This window comes from Nothobranchius furzeri, chromosome 1 (genome assembly GCF_043380555.1).
Source record: "Nothobranchius furzeri strain GRZ-AD chromosome 1, NfurGRZ-RIMD1, whole genome shotgun sequence".
Lineage (NCBI taxonomy): Eukaryota > Metazoa > Chordata > Actinopteri > Cyprinodontiformes > Nothobranchiidae > Nothobranchius > Nothobranchius furzeri.
The window spans coordinates 97,987,529-98,003,379 of NC_091741.1; the positions used below are offsets into that span (position 1 = coordinate 97,987,529).

Sequence of the window (15,851 nt, forward strand, 5' to 3'; positions counted from 1 at the left end):
GATGTAAAAGGCAGGGTAGAGATAGGCCTGTAGTTTGCGATCACAGAGACATCAGCACCAGGTTTCTTCAGGGTCGGCCGAATAACTGCTGCTTTCAAAGCAGCTGGGACAACACCTGTGTTGAGGCTCCCATTGGTAATCTGACCAAGTGAAGGGCCAAGGCACGGAAAGGCAGCCTTCCAGAGACGAGGCGGTAGAACATCAAGTGGAGAGCCAGATGGCTTCTGCCTCGCAACAAGCTTATTCAGCTCAGAATATGAAACAGTATTGAGGGAGCTCAGGGTGGGTGGTGATGGAGGAACTGAAACAGGGTCAACAGAGTTACCAGAAATAGCAGCTCTAATGCCTGACACTTTATCTACAAAGAATCTGTGAAAAGCTTCAGAGTTTCCAGCAGCTGTAGGAGACATTAAGCTAGGCTCCTGATACACCAGAACAGAGTTTAGTGTTTTGTAGAGAATCTTAGGATTATTGGACTTTGTTTCAATGATGTCTGCAAAATAGGCCGTTTTGGCAGCCCTCACAGCATCCTGATAAGCAACCAGAGATGCTCTGAACAACTCACGCGAGACCTGTAGGCCATCCTTTTTCCACTTTCTCTCAGAGGATCTACACGCCCGCCTACAAGTCCGTGTGACATCAGAGAGCCAAGGCTCCCTCCTAGGCCGAGACTTGCAAAGTTTGAGGGGGCAACCACATCCAGGACCTGATTACAAAGTAAATCAAAGTGTTGTGAATAATGATCAATGTTAGATGGATCAGGGTTAAAGGTCTCTAGTGGGCCATTTCCATCTGTACCGGGTCGGCCCGGGCCGGGTAGCGTAGGTTGTTTACATATCTGGGTGGCCTGGTATTTTTCCGGGCCAACCAAGGCTCATTCTCAGTCCTCTTCTCGAGGGGGTCTGCTTCAGGCCTACCAGGGCCAACACACCCACTGCTGACAGCAAATTCACACCTTCCATTAGAGCAAGCCTCTGATTGGTGGGTAGAATCAGCCCACATGGGCTAAAGGCAAGGATATGTGGAATCAACCGGGCCAGGCTGGGGCCGACCCGGTACAGATGGGAATGGCCCATAACCTTACAGACATACAGTCCACAAACTTTGAAATAGTTTCTGCATCCAGGGCTCTGAACCGTGTAGCTGGAGCTTCACACACAGGGACAGGACATGGCAACTTAACATCACAGAGTATAGGAGAGTGGTCAGAGAACACAGGAGGTAAAGGCACAAGGTTCATGACGGGGAGACCAAAAAAGAACCAGGTCCAGGGTGTGACCCCTGGCATGAGTTGGGGATGATACCCATTGAGTTAGATTGAATGAATCTAGCAAATTAAAAAAAACCTTTAGCAAGCACATTGTCAGGACAGCAGATATGGATGTTAAAATCACCAAAAAATAGGACATAATCATATTTTAGGATGCAGTCTGCCACAAGATCACAGAAATCATTAAGGAAGTTAGTCAGTCTTTGGAGGCCGATAAATCAGCACGACGAGCAGGCGGGGGGTGATGCACAGTTCAAATAAGCACAGTTCAAAGGAAGAAAATGACATGGTGGGTGTAAGCTGTTTACAAGGAAAGCTGGATTACTGTAATTCATTACTCTTACATTAATGTAGTTAAAAGTCTTCAGCTTGTCCAAAATGCTGCAGCTAGAGTTCTGATGAGAATTAAAAAGAGAGGTCATATCTCTCCTGTCTTAGCTTCCCTACATTGGCTACCTGTTAAATTCAGAATAGATTTTAAGATCCTCCTTCTCACATATAAAGCTCTTAATAATCAAGCTCCATCATACATCGGTGACCTGATTGTTCCATACGTTCCTAACCGAGCACTTTGCTCTCAGACTGCAGGTTTACTGGTGGTTCTATGAATATCTAAAAATAGGATTGGAGGCAGATATTTTAGTTATCAGGCTCCACTCCTGTGGAATCAACTCCCAGCTTTAGTTCGTGAGGTAGAAACCTTGTCTACTTTTAAAACCAGGCTTAAAACATTTTTATTTGATAGGGCCTATGGTTAAAATCTGATGTTAGCCCAGATCTGGACAAGTGGGGGAGTAGAGGGAGGTGGAGTGTACAGTCGGTAAAGACAACTCTCCCTTGCCCTGCCTCCAATATGCCTCCATCTAAAAGGCTAGGTTATCCAGAGTTATCTCTGTAGTTATGCTGCTATAGGTTTAGACTGCTGGAGGATACACTGACCACTTTCCACACTCTACTACTTTCTTCTACAATTTGCTCTTTAACTGCATTATTTCCTGCTATTTCAGTTGTTAATTTAATTTTTTCTCTTAAGTGTTTTTCTCCCCAGAAGAAGCTACAGTGATGTTCTGCTGAGCTGTGGTGCCCTCATGGAGGGGGCCATCGGCTTGAACACTGTTGCTAACCACTAAAACATTCTCGCTCTCCTGATAATAACATTTCCTTGACATTGAATGTGCTACTACTAGTTACCCATTTAATTATAGATTCACTAGGATAAATACAAAAAAGTTTTATCTCTCATCAAATAGAATATTTACTAAGAAATCACAATGCAACCATCAAAACATTACTTGGTAAATATGTTATGTGTGTGGGTGGGTTGGTGTATGCTTGTGTCTGCTCTGTTATCTCGACCCCCAGTGAGTCGTGGTGGATGGCTGCTTATACTGAGCCAGGATCCTCTGGAAGTTTCTTCCTGTTAAAAGGGAGTTTTCCTCTCCACTGTCGCTAAATGCTTGCTTAATATGAGGATTGCTGTAAAGTCACTGACACTAGTCAGTGACTTGATGCAATTTGCTGGGTTCCTTATATAAGAAACTTTTCTGATTGGCTTAATGAACTGATCCGTATTGGAATGTTTACTTTGTGAAGTGTCTTGAGACGACTCTTGTAGTGATTTGGCGCTATATAAATAACCTTTAATTGAATTGGGTCAAGGGTTACACCAAGATTCCTGACGGGTTTCACAGTGGTAAAATAGACAAAAGTTGTTCTAAGGTTCCTTATGTGCAGAAGTTCACTGGAGTAATTTACCTGCTTCTTGAAGTCAATTGATGCTCTAGTTGCAAGGTTCTTTAATCCCTGGGTTTAAAGGTACATTTTGTAAGAATTATACAGTGACAGAGGCAGTGATACTTTTATATGAATTTGAGTCTCTCAAAACACGAAAGCAAGTCTGATCATGTAAAAACGAAAGAGTCACTTGAACCTGTCAAGTCCCGCGTGATGCTGTGGCTATCACGCGACTTTCCAAGAAGTGCTCAGTGGTGCTGCACGTCTTGTGTGACCATTTGACTTCCAAAAACCGCGGCGCGTTTGTTTCGGGCTTTACACTGTTTACTCATGTGTCATTCATGTTATTTTGTCATGAGTCAAAATCATGTGAATGCGCTATTAGTGGCATCTACTATGGCTGTTGTTGAATGGTGTTTTACAGTAGAAATAACCCATGTACTGTCCTTTGTATTGTAAAGAGTATGAAGCTCTGGGTTTTGATACAAATCTGACACTTATAGAATAACCTGCACAGGTCTCGGTAGGTAGATGGTGAACTTCAGGCGTTTGTGAAGAACATGCATGTTCTGAACCATCATTGAACAGCCTCTCTATTTGTCCACAGGAGATGAAGCAGACGCTAAAGAGGATAACGGTCAGATTTGTGAAGATGACGATGATGATCCCGAGAACAGGTACTAGGAAATGATTAGCTACTGACTGGAAACAGACAGCTGAGCAAACATTGTCTCTGTCTGGCAGAAACATTTTATGTTTACTTGTTTTTGCAGTAATCAGCTTTACTGTTCACCTTTCTGTGGTTCAGTTGATTACTAAACAAAACAAGCATGGAAAGAGTTCATGAATTAACCTTGAAATGCTGTTTATATAAAGCAACAACTATGAAAGAAGTGTCTTCCTTTTAAAAGAAAGAATGCATATATCTTTGAAAGTTAGACATCCAGTTATTTAACATTTACACAGACTAAATATAAACTGCAACTGAAAGTTTTCCTTTTGCCTGACCGCAGCCATTCTTAACCTAATCAATAAGTTTGGTTTTTGCTGCATGTTGCTTTTATTTCCACAGCTTACACAATGTGAGCACTTTCACACTCTGTTTCTACTAAAGAATGTCGCAGATGTTTAGTGCCTGCTGGGCAGCATTCACTGGTTAGACTCCAAATATGTATTTTTGCTCTTTACTGAACCATCGTTCATTTTTAACCCTTTTTGTTAACCTGGCAAGCCATCCTATACATGTGAATATATAGTCTCGCCACGAGCCTTAGCCACAGCTCAGTCATGGGGCTGAGTCTTGTCTTTCAAGCTGTCTCCACATGCTATTGGACAGCGCTAGGACCAATCAGAGCAACAAACAACACGACTTGTTTTCCTACACAAACAGGAAAAACGAAACCCATTGGTAGGGTGACAGGGATTAACCTGTTTGGCTATTAACCACTATATGAAACGCTGTAGTTGACCCACCATGAAGACTTCTCCAACACTGCCAATAAAAAAAAGACAAAAGTGCGACCTGCACTCACAAAAGCAAAGTGAAACTGGAACGAATGCGAACAGAAACGGCGTGAAGCATCAAGACTGATCCGTTTCCACCTAGGAAGTGCTTGAATCTCTTTCCCTGTGTGGGATTGTTTTAGATTCCCAGAGCTACTAAAGGGGAAATTCAGGATGATGACTCACCTGTTTTCAGAGCTTGCAGAAAAATGATTGATGATGATGTTTCATCATCTCTACGATCACCACACACACAAATACCTGAGTCAGATTACGTTAGTGACTGAAGAGATTTAACTGTCATATTAGAACACACAGTAAACAAGGGTTCATTTGGGAGTGTACTAGAGCCCTGCACGGGCCTAAAATCTGAGCCCGTGTCCGGCCCGGCCCGAGGGGGTGGAGCCCCAGCCCGACCCGGCCCGAAAAGGTTTTCAGGATTCTCTGGCTCGACCCGAGCCCGACTTTTTTTTAACCAACTAAATGAAAACAAAGTGCGTCAATCCTGACCAATGTGTTAAAAGATGTGCAGGATCCGAGCGTCGCAGAAGCTCATGCGGGAAGCTTCCTCCCACTGAAGCGAGTGTTTTCCAAACCCTGTCTCTCAGAGAGACTTGTCACTTAGAAAATGTTCCCTGATTATGAAACTTAGGCTGAATAGCGCTTGTTCCTGTCTCCAATGTGGCGACACATCCAGGAGTCTGTCTGAGGAGAATCCCAGAATCTCACATCCTCTTCAGCTCATGAGCGCATATGATTACGCACACGCGTGACCCAACCCGGTCTCACAGTAAGACTGGGTTGGAACTGTTCAGGTTTACGCAGACAATCTTCACATAGAATTGACTTACAGATATAAAATTAATTCAGTAAAATATAAAGCATTTTATTTAAATATCCATTCATTATTTTACAAGCACAGAGAGCGGCAGATGGATGGAAGAGCCGCGGGTTGCTGATCCCTGCTCTAGTTCAAGATATCATTAAAATTCCAAAGGTGCTGAAAAGATTAAAAATGGGGCTTTCCGTGCATATACAATACATTACGGTATCCACCGGGATTCCCTGTCTTGAGCGCAACAAACCACAACACAGATTCAGAGACGTGCAAGTTTGTCATCCAAAATGCTCCGTTTTATAACTTTTGAATGGTTGATCAGATTCAAATAATTCCAATGGTTCCTAAAAGTACATAAAAGCAGCTTTCCAACGATCTATAGCATGAAGCAATCAGAGTTCGAGAAAATATCGCTATGAGGGGAAATCCTGCTGTACAGCCTGATTGAAACGGAGCGCAGCGCTGCAGTGAAAGCGGATAACCTATAAAATGACATGTTGAGGACGCAAACTCAATACATCTCTTTTATTGTGAGGTAATAATTTCTCCGAGTTTTGCGGTTGCGGGCGGGAGTAGACATGCACGCTGCAGGTGCGGGCGGGAGTGTAACACACACGTTGCGGTTGCAGGCTGTAATGGTCAGAAATTCAGCGGGAGCGGAGCGGGATGAAGAAAACAGTCCCGCACAGGGCTCTACTGCTGCGTTTAAGTGTTTTAATTTTTTTAATGATTTTGAATAAAAATAAAGGCGCCCGGCCCGGCCCATGTCCGAGTTAATTACACAGTCGTTGGCCGTGCCGACCCGAGGGCCTAGGGCTTCAGTGCAGGGCTCTAGAGTGTACTACATTTCCCCTGTATTTGTCTAAAAATAAGAAGTATGGCAAGCCATTTTGATATTTAATCAACAACACCACTCTGTAATTCCTGTTCTAAATAGCAATAATATAATTTATCTTAGTCCAGATAATATTCTTGCTAGTCAAGTTTGAAAATAAGGGTAGGAACAGGTAGAAATTATCTTTAAGGATTTTCATAACTACAGCTGCACTAGTGGGAATTTAGCATCTTATTTCATAAAGATGTCTCCATCCTTTAGTGTTGATTTGAATAAATGTCACATTAACCCTGACTAGTTGTCAACAGGTGAATCTTTTTTGTCTTTTTACAGAAACTTAAAGCAGGCTATTATTTATTAAGGACATTTAAATGTTTTAAACTGTAATATAAATAATACAGAGATTACTTTGACTTTACAAATGACTTTTTCTGAGCAGAATCACTGAAAAGCAGCAATAGATATCTTTTTGTGTTAAAAACCTTTATATAATGCAATTGTGAACTTTATTAATACTTTGTAGCATTAAGGATCGGCTCCATACACATTAAATGATCAATAAGATGTGATAATTCCATATAAATATGAAATGTCAACCTGATTGGTCTTTGAATGTTAAATCAGAAGACTAAAGTTTCTTTGACTTATTCAGGGACCATACTTGTCAAACCATACAGCCAAACTGATTTTACAACCCAGACTCCACAAACTCTCTCAGATACTTAAAGGTTTTGCTAAAACATCTAGCTTCCATTCCATCATTTAATTCATACATTGTCATGTTGTATAATCATTAGTTTAAGGAAAATGGAAATCAATTATTTTTTATAAACTATATACTTGACTCTGTCTGAATTAATATGAAGTGTGTTTATGGTCCCTGAATAAGTCAAAGAAACTAAAGTCTTCTGGTTAAACATTCAAAGATCAGTCAGATTGATATTTCAAATTCATATGGAATCATCACATCTTATTGATCATTTAATACACATGTAGCCACTCCACAATGCTACAACTTGAGAGAGAGAGAGAGAGAGAGAGAGAGAGAGAGAGAGAGAGAGAGAGAGAGAGAGAGAGAATTTGTATGTTAAAACAGATGTGAAATTGTCAGTTTTTCATAGTTTGAAGCTATTTTGTCATAATGACCAAATACTTGTGTAATGATAATTTTTCCAAACAATGCAACAAAAATTCTCATGAAATGAAATACAAGTGTGATGAAAACACAAAATTCTAAATAGAATACCCAAACCAGGTCTGTGTAACCAACGTTACCCCGTCTTGTTTACAAGCACGTCTTCAACCAGTCGCTCCAGCTACAGGCGCTGCGTAGAAACGGGGATTCGTGTTGGAGTAAGCCCTCCAATTAATCCGCGTATTTCCAGTAGTACAGACTCGAAGACGTTTACTGACAAACTTGTGCAATAATCAGATTTTTATTTTACGTCCACAAAAAGCAAATTCTCAAGCATATATTACAGAATGCTGTCCCTTGTTATTTAGATGGGCCTTTTAAATATCTGGCCGTCAAAATAACCGCGAGTCAGCTCGCTGGCTAATACCATCATATCAGGTCGTGTTTCTTTGTATTTGTTAAAAACGTTTCACTGCCTGTAATGCTAGTTTGTTTCATTTGTGTTTATCTTACAGGATTGCTAAGAAAATGCTTCTCGCCCAAATCAAATCCAACTACTCTTCAGGAGCCGAGAGCTCCTCTGACGATGATCAAGGGAAAGGGGAGAAATCCTCCAAGAAAGCTCTAGAGAATGATGATGACGAGGAGGAGGAAGAGGAGGACCAAGGTTTGCTAAAAACACCCATTTGTTCTAAAATAAGCGTTCCCCCAATTCTGTTTAGTCTGAAGCTGTTTAATTTCCCCTGACAGACGAAGAAGTTACAGAAGACTCCGGTTCTGAAGTTGAAGTGAAGAAGAGTGGTAGACGACACAAACTGCTCCGTCATAAACTGTCCCTGAGCGAAGGTGAATCAGGGGAGGACAACGCGTCTGATGAAGGGAAAAAGAACAAGAAAGGAAAGAAAAAGTTTGGGCTGAAAGGTAAAAGTCACAACCATTACTGCTAGGGAAGCTCCGATTGAAAATCAGGCCCAAACACGTCATTTTCAAAGGATCTGGAATCAGGTGGAAAAGATTGGATTTAACATTTTAAAACAACAACCATGACTTTGTAAATTCATCCTGAGATAGATTTTCTAATGGAAAAACAATGGCTTAGTTTTAATTAAAAAAGTTCTTCTGCATCAACATTCATTGTTGCACGAACTAAACACCCGAACATCAAAAAATTTACAGCAGGCGAGGATTCAGACACCAACATGTTAGCTAGTAGGCTAATGCAGAGCTTAAGTGTTCCCTAAGAAAAGCTAAAATGTCTTCAGTTTGAACGTATTTGAAACCAGACAGCAAAGGCAGAGCAACAGCCTCTGTTAAGCCGGGCGTACACTGTGCGACTTTTTCACTTTTTTGAGCCAATTTTCCAGTCGTGCGAGAAGCCACGACATCGGGGCGAGTTTTGCGCCGAGCGGTCGTGTAGTGTACAGGGGGTTACGAGAGGCGATTAACACCACGTGACCAGCCGCCGATCAGCAGTCGTGAGGTCGCAGGGACTTCTGGTGTGTTTAATATTTCGCTCGTCCCTCGTGAGGGTATCGCACTGTTGAAGCGGCGCTGCGAGCAGCTGTGAGCAGCTACGATCCAAAAAGTATCAGAACCGCTCACGGCGCATGCGCGCGCAATCCTGCATCAACGCCGGTGTTGTGCCATAAATCGACTCACTGCCAAAAAATGATTAGCTTAGTTTTGTCCAGTTCGGAAGTTGTTTTAAGTGTTGCTATTTGTCTTAAACGTTCACAATGAGGATATATTAATCCTTTTTGCAATATTTGCGATTGAAAGATGGTTTGTGGTAAGAACTGGCTTTCTTTATGTTACAGCCTTGATACTAAAAAAATAAATAAACAATGTAAAATGGCGCCCTGTATTGAATGTAAACGTTGTATACATGTAAATAAACAATTCTCCAGCGATTTGACTTTTTCCCCTTCCTTTCTTTAGTGGCTAATCATTTTTTGGCAGCGAGTCGATTTATGGCACAACACCGGCCGGTCGCTCGCTATTTCCCTAATAACACACGCTGTTCGTTTTTGTTTCTACACGTTTTTTTACTCACAAAGATTGTCAAGAAAGCGTTTGTCGTGTTCATGTCAAATTACACTGATCATAAAACACAGATTCACTTTCTTTATTTCGTTTTCCTCATCCAACCCCCATAAATCCCTGTGTGTCCTCCTGCAGCACTCCCGAAGGACAACAGGCAAGACAAAAAAGTCTGACGTGTTGTGTAAAAACTGCTATTTTTAGCACATTTTAGGGCCGACGTGTTGCTACCAGACGTACAGTGTGAGCAGTCAGGTCGCATGCGAGAACTGGGTCGTGCAGTGTGAGCACACGACTCGTGAGATCTGCTCTGCGAGGAAGTCGTACAGTTTGAGCTGAAGCTGAACGCTGCGAGTGAAAAAGTCGCACAGTGTACGCCCGGCTTTAGTGTGTGCCTACTGGGCATTTAACAATAGACAGCTGCGTGACTATAAAACTTCTTTTTTCTGTCGTTTCCCTTCAGGCGTCGTCAAAAAGAATCACCTGCCTCCATTAAGTTTCAATTTGCCAGTAAAACTCCCAGTTCATTACGGCAACCCAGACGAAAACATGGAGTCAGCTGACAGTGAAAAACACAAGGATGTAAACAATTAGAAATATGAGCGACATGGCTATATTTTCATAGTTTTAAAAAATACTTCCCGAGTGAATGATGTTTTTTGGCAGATGAACTAAGAAAGGGATGATCCGTAAATAATAAAACTTAAAGGACAATTTGGATGCGTTCTCTTTTTTCTTCTTATTTTAACACAACGCCAAGTTATTGTTTTGGGACTCAGATACACTCAAAATCAAATTATTCGGAGGAGGACACATATTTACTGAGCTTTCTGTTTGTTGCTGCTGTTTTGTTGGTCTGTAGGGAGTGACGACTCTTCAGATTCGGACTTTGAAAAGTCAGAGGGTGACTCGGACTCGGACAAGAGCAACGCACTGAGCGAGGAGCTGAGTGAGTCCGACAATGACGGCAAGCGTCGAAAGACCAGGTGAGGAGAAAGGGCCACGTTTCCAATGTAGATGCTCAGAAAATGTCGGGGAAAACAAAGCAAGCGCCCCCTAGTGGATGAATACAGTACAGCTTTGAAGTTTTGTCCCTTTCATTTCAACATTGTTCTGATGTCAGAATAAATCTCTGACCATTTGTCAGATACTGATTTCTACTATTTTTATATATTAGAGAGGAAAAACTTGTGATGCTGACAGGTCTGTTCATTGTTGACAAAGCTCTTTGTCTGGTAATGGCTGACTCTGATTCTGAAGAGTAATATTCACCCTCTGATGTAGATTTTCACTTGTCCAGTGAGGAAGGAGGTGGCGTTGCTGCTGCACGCAGCAACAGTCTGTGTGCATCATGAGAGTAAAACCACTTCACACACATGATCCAACGCTCATTTCACCGTGTTCAGAACATGGTCAAATAATTGACATGAACACTCCAGCGATCGCAATAAAACAGCATTACTAAAAGTATAAAACTTTATTTTGAAATCCGTATGAGTGTACTGATTTTATGAAGCAAAGAGCAAGTTGTCACATGAGGGATGAAATGAAAACGGAGCACACCTGACAGCTTGTCTTGGCCATGTTGTTTCGGTGATTTAGGTCTTTCGGTCCAAAACTGAAAATGTACTTCTGGGTCATTTTCGGCCGAAAATATTTGGTGGCAGAATTTTTGGCGCAATACTTAGTTATAATCATTTGTTTCAAGCTTAAAAGAAAAGACTGGTAGCAAAAGCACAACATTTCTCCACCTTCAGTAAAAGGTGGAGACACGAGGGTCTTACTTTCTAACTGTCTTGGATTAATCAGGTTTGTTTTTCCGTAGAGCTGCAAAGAAGAAGGAAGGGGAGAAGCTGAGAAGTTACAAGCAGCAGAAAAAGAAGCGTCGCAGGATTAAAGTTCAGGACTCCTCCTCCAGCAATGAGAAGGTGTTTTAAAAATAGCTTGCTACCCTAAAATCTCCTAAAAGTTTCAGAGTTTGTAGATTCACGCACGTGAAGTTCACTAGTCCAGTCATGTATGTGTAAAATGTTATTTGAGCTCAGACCTGGAATATGTTTTGATTTTCACCAGGGGCGCAAAAAAATCCTGGGAGTTTCTCAGAAGCAGCTCTTTTAACCTCAGGGCCAAAGATCAGAGAGCTGAACCTAATTTTCATTTCCACAGAGTGGAGAGGAAGACGGTGATGATGACGATCAGGACGGAGAGGAGCGCAAGGGTCGAAAAAAGATTCGTAAAATTCTGAAGGACGACAAGCTGCGGACGGAGACCAGAGATGCTTTGAAGGAAGAGGAGGAGAGGAGGAAGCGCATCGCTGATAGGGAGGCGCTCAGGCAGAAACTCAGAGAGGTAAACAGAAATATTCCTGTTGCTGGACGCTTGGAGATGAATTGGTTTTATAAAATTAGAAAATACACATTTACGTGAGTTTGAAGAGATGGAAAACAAAAGGCAGTGTTACAGAAACAACAAGTAACAAGAAAAAACATTTTAAAGCAAAACTTGATTGACTTTAACTTTAAAATGAATTGAACCCAATTTCCTTCTGGGTCTAATCTGTAGGTGATTGTCCTGGAAGAAGCATCTCAGGTGACCTGTCCCATCACCACCAAGCTGGTCCTGGATGAAGATGAAGAGACCAAAGAGCCTCTGGTTCAGCTGCACAGGAACATGGTCACAAAGCTCAAGCCTCACCAGGTTGATGGTAAATGAAGGAAAACGGGATAGAAGTAAGGAAAGCAGATTAGGTAACGATGCTTCAGACTACAGCCGGTCTTTGTGCTTCCTGTCTTGTATCAGGGGTCCAGTTCATGTGGGACTGCTGCTGTGAGTCGGTGAAAAAGATCAAGAAGTATCCAGGTTCTGGCTGCATCCTGGCCCACTGCATGGGTCTGGGAAAGACTCTGCAGGTAAGAAATGGTCCCATAGCATCGTTTTTAGTCTGCAATAAATGTGACATCAGCTGTTCAGATCTCAGTCTCATCATCATTCAAGCTTATTGTTTACAGGTCAGCCATGGCAGTGACCAGTAGGGCTGAACGATTTACCGTCTTCTGATCAAAGTTGCTATTTCAGACAACGGGATAATGTGAACATCAAAGCTGCAGTTTATTTGAAAGCATTCCTGACTGACCCAGGAACTGTTTTGTCAAATGTTTAACACATCCAGTGTTTTCCCCTGATGTTTAGTTTTAAAATGTTAGCCTCTAGCCACTCAGTCATATGGTTTATGATAAGATGTTTTCATGCATGCTGTACTAGTGAACAGCCTAGACTAGACCGGAGCATGCCCAGTGGCAATGTTTCAGCGGGGACCAATTTCACTGATGCACATTAACACCACAGTTTCTGTGAATAGTAAACATTTAGCATGCTAACTGTGGAGGTAGCTGACCCAAAGATCATTACATTTAAGTGTCTATCACACTGTGACACTTTTGGTTACATCAGGCAAGCCTGGTGCTGAACCAATGCACGGGGAAGAAGGGGTGGCTGCCAGGACTGGTCCACATGTTATGTTTTATGCACAATCTTTTGAAACCTAATGTGTAAAATATGTAATGCTGACCATTATCGATATACTTTAACATAATTATTCTAAATGTTTTCTGTTTATTTATTTTGCTAACAGGTGTAGCCTAGCAAGTAGGGATGTGAGAAAATATCAATATGGCAACATGTTGTGATATTTTCCCTGCGATATTGCATTTATATTCAAAAGGTGCGTATCTAATTTTTGGAAGAATTCACATGAAAACATCTGAGTGTTTTCTTTTCTTTTGGTGCAATTCAGATGTTTCCACCATTAAATGTAAATCCCTCTAATATGGTTCAGATACCTCATGTTAAACATGTTAAGTTTAGACTGTTCATTGAATTTTCCTATGATAAATTCAGTCAAAAAAATTGCTAAATGCTGACTGAATGTATCGCAATATGTCGTGATACGTATCGTATCGCCAGAATTTCACCAAAACACATCCCTACTAGCAAGCAACACCTCTGTATCTGTTAGGTTTGGACTGGCTCGGTGTTTACATGTTTCCATGGCAACACTTAAGAGTGTTGTATGATAAAAAAAAAACACTAAACTGAGGATTTATTAAAATACTGTAATATGAAAGTTTGTCATACCGCTGAGCTCTGTTAGCAGGGAGTGGGTTCTAGGTTACAGGAGCCTGATGTCTAAGCTTGTGAACTGGCACATTTGGTCACTTTCTGTTAATTTAGTTTGTTTTTTTGTGGCACGACTATGACTGATATTTATGGATGTGGCTTTTAAACACAGTTAGCTGCTCTTTGCTCTGTTTCCTGTCTGTTTTTCTGCCCCTCACTGCAACGCTTGTGTGTGTGAAGGAGGAACAGAGAGGCGTCCTGAAACAGCAGACAGGACATTAGCAATTATAAAAACTTTATTTATATGATGCCTTTGAACAAAGTTCTGCACAAACATCATGAGACGCATCACACAAAGCATAAAAACAACAGCATCAATTAAAACATTTTAGGCAATAGAATTGAAATGTCAATAAAATAAAAATGTAAAATAGGAACAAGTTAAATCAAGACATTAAGAAAAATATTTTAAAACAACTGTTTCTGCAATAACACTATGCAGAATTAAAACCAGAGCTTCTTTTCTTTCAAAAAGCATTTGATTGTTTTTCTGATGGCACAAACTGACGCAGATTTACGATAATTCAAAGTACGAATAAATGTGTCGGCGTTGCAGCGGCAGTGTTTTTGAGAGCAAACATCCAGTCGGACCAGAAAAACAAATTCTTAACGTTATTTTCACTCTTGCATTAGACTGTTGAAATGTTTCGATGGTCTGGTGTAGTTTCCTGTCATGTTTGTAAATGCTGCTGTACATTGAGAATATCGTGCTGAGCCTTGATTTGAAGAATCACGTTGAAGCTGTAATTTCTGCCCTAAAATGTTTTAGCCTTAGTGAGTTGAGCTCAAGTCAATGTCTGAGGAGACCTTGTTTAAGTGTGAGCTGTTTTCCTTTTGGCCTGTAGGTGGTGGCGTTCCTCCACACGCTGCTGCTTTGTGAGAAGCTCGACTTCTCCACGGCTCTGGTGGTTTGTCCCCTCAACACCGTCCTGAACTGGCTCAATGAGTTTGAGAAGTGGCAGGTTGGATTAAAGGATGAGGAGAGTTTAGAGGTAAGGAAGCATTCCCGTCCTTTGCTCTTCATTAAACCTCCATTGTGGCTCTGATCATATTTGCTCTGCCGTGTTGAGCAGGTGACAGAGTTGGCCACAGTCAAGAGGCCACAGGAGCGAGCATATGCCCTGCAGAGCTGGCAGGAGTCTGGTGGCGTGATGATCATGGGTTACGAGATGTACCGAAATCTAACACAGGGTCGTAACATCAAGAGCAAGAAGCTCAAAGAGACATTTCAGAAAACTCTTGTGGATCCAGGTACTTGTTGACTATGATTTTAACAACGCTGGTGATGTCTAGCTGGAGAATGTCACGAAGGTGTAACGTTGCATCTGAGCAGAGGAAATCTCATTCTCCCAGAAATCTTTTTTTTCTTCTGCTTTAAATTTTGTTCCAAATTCAGAGTTGACATCTGCCTTATAAATGGATACCGGTAACCATAAAAACCAGAGGAAAAATAAGGAAATCAAAGACACACATCTTATAAATAAAAGTTTAAAAGCTTATTAGGATGGTGATTTTACAATGGAAAAAAACGAGAGTAGTACTTATCATTACCCAAAGCTCTCTGTAGCCACTCAGATTTAGCAGCACAACAAATTTCTGTTCTAATAAAAACATGTCGTCACTAACGTTTCAGTGTTTAAAACTTTATTCTAGACTTTCTTTTTTGGTATCATTACAGAGTTAATATTTCTGTGTCCAAGTCATCTACACGATACTAAATATATCTGCAGTTAACTTTCAGACAGAACAACTGATTGAACGCAAAAGTATTTATGGATTGAACCAAGCAGTTGATGAAAGTAGCTGTTCGTGGTTCAGCGTGTCATCTTTGTGTCTTGATATCAGTCATGTCTGTTAAACCAGAGCATTGTTGCAGCATCAGACTGTTGCTGTGTTGTTTTCTTTAGGTCCAGACTTGGTGATTTGTGATGAAGGTCACATTCTGAAGAACGAGGCTTCGGCTGTTTCCAAAGCGATGAACTCCATCAGGACGAGGAGGAGGATTGTTCTAACTGGAACGCCTCTACAGAACAACCTCATTGAATGTGAGGCGTCTTCTGGATGATGGAAATAAATTCAGATCAGATTTTTTTTGTAGATGTTTGATGTGAGACTTCAAACGTGACGTTTGCTTCCCCCTACAGACCACTGCATGGTGAACTTCATTAAAGAAAACCTTCTCGGGTCAGTTAAGGAATTCAGGAACCGCTTCATCAACCCCATTCAGAACGGTCAGTGTGCCGACTCCACTCAACAGGATGTTCGGATCATGAAGAAGAGAGCTCACATTCTCTACGAGATGCTGGCTGGCTGTGTCCAG

General features: G+C 41.4%; 1 protein-coding gene across 2 annotated transcripts in view; it reads left to right on the forward strand.

Moving 5' to 3' along the window:
- Nucleotides 1-15,851, forward strand: part of atrx (ATRX chromatin remodeler) — a 60,771-nt gene that overhangs the window by 16,900 nt on the left and 28,020 nt on the right. For both annotated transcript variants that reach the window (XM_015943324.3, XM_015943315.3), the window contains exons 9-20: nucleotides 3,612-3,681; nucleotides 7,831-7,982; nucleotides 8,066-8,236; nucleotides 10,218-10,341; nucleotides 11,181-11,283; nucleotides 11,522-11,704; nucleotides 11,918-12,059; nucleotides 12,155-12,264; nucleotides 14,377-14,523; nucleotides 14,605-14,782; nucleotides 15,439-15,576; nucleotides 15,676-15,851. In XM_015943324.3, coding sequence (XP_015798810.3) covers nucleotides 3,612-3,681; nucleotides 7,831-7,982; nucleotides 8,066-8,236; nucleotides 10,218-10,341; nucleotides 11,181-11,283; nucleotides 11,522-11,704; nucleotides 11,918-12,059; nucleotides 12,155-12,264; nucleotides 14,377-14,523; nucleotides 14,605-14,782; nucleotides 15,439-15,576; nucleotides 15,676-15,851 — 1,694 coding nt within the window. The remainder of the gene's footprint in view (nucleotides 1-3,611; nucleotides 3,682-7,830; nucleotides 7,983-8,065; nucleotides 8,237-10,217; nucleotides 10,342-11,180; nucleotides 11,284-11,521; nucleotides 11,705-11,917; nucleotides 12,060-12,154; nucleotides 12,265-14,376; nucleotides 14,524-14,604; nucleotides 14,783-15,438; nucleotides 15,577-15,675) is intronic.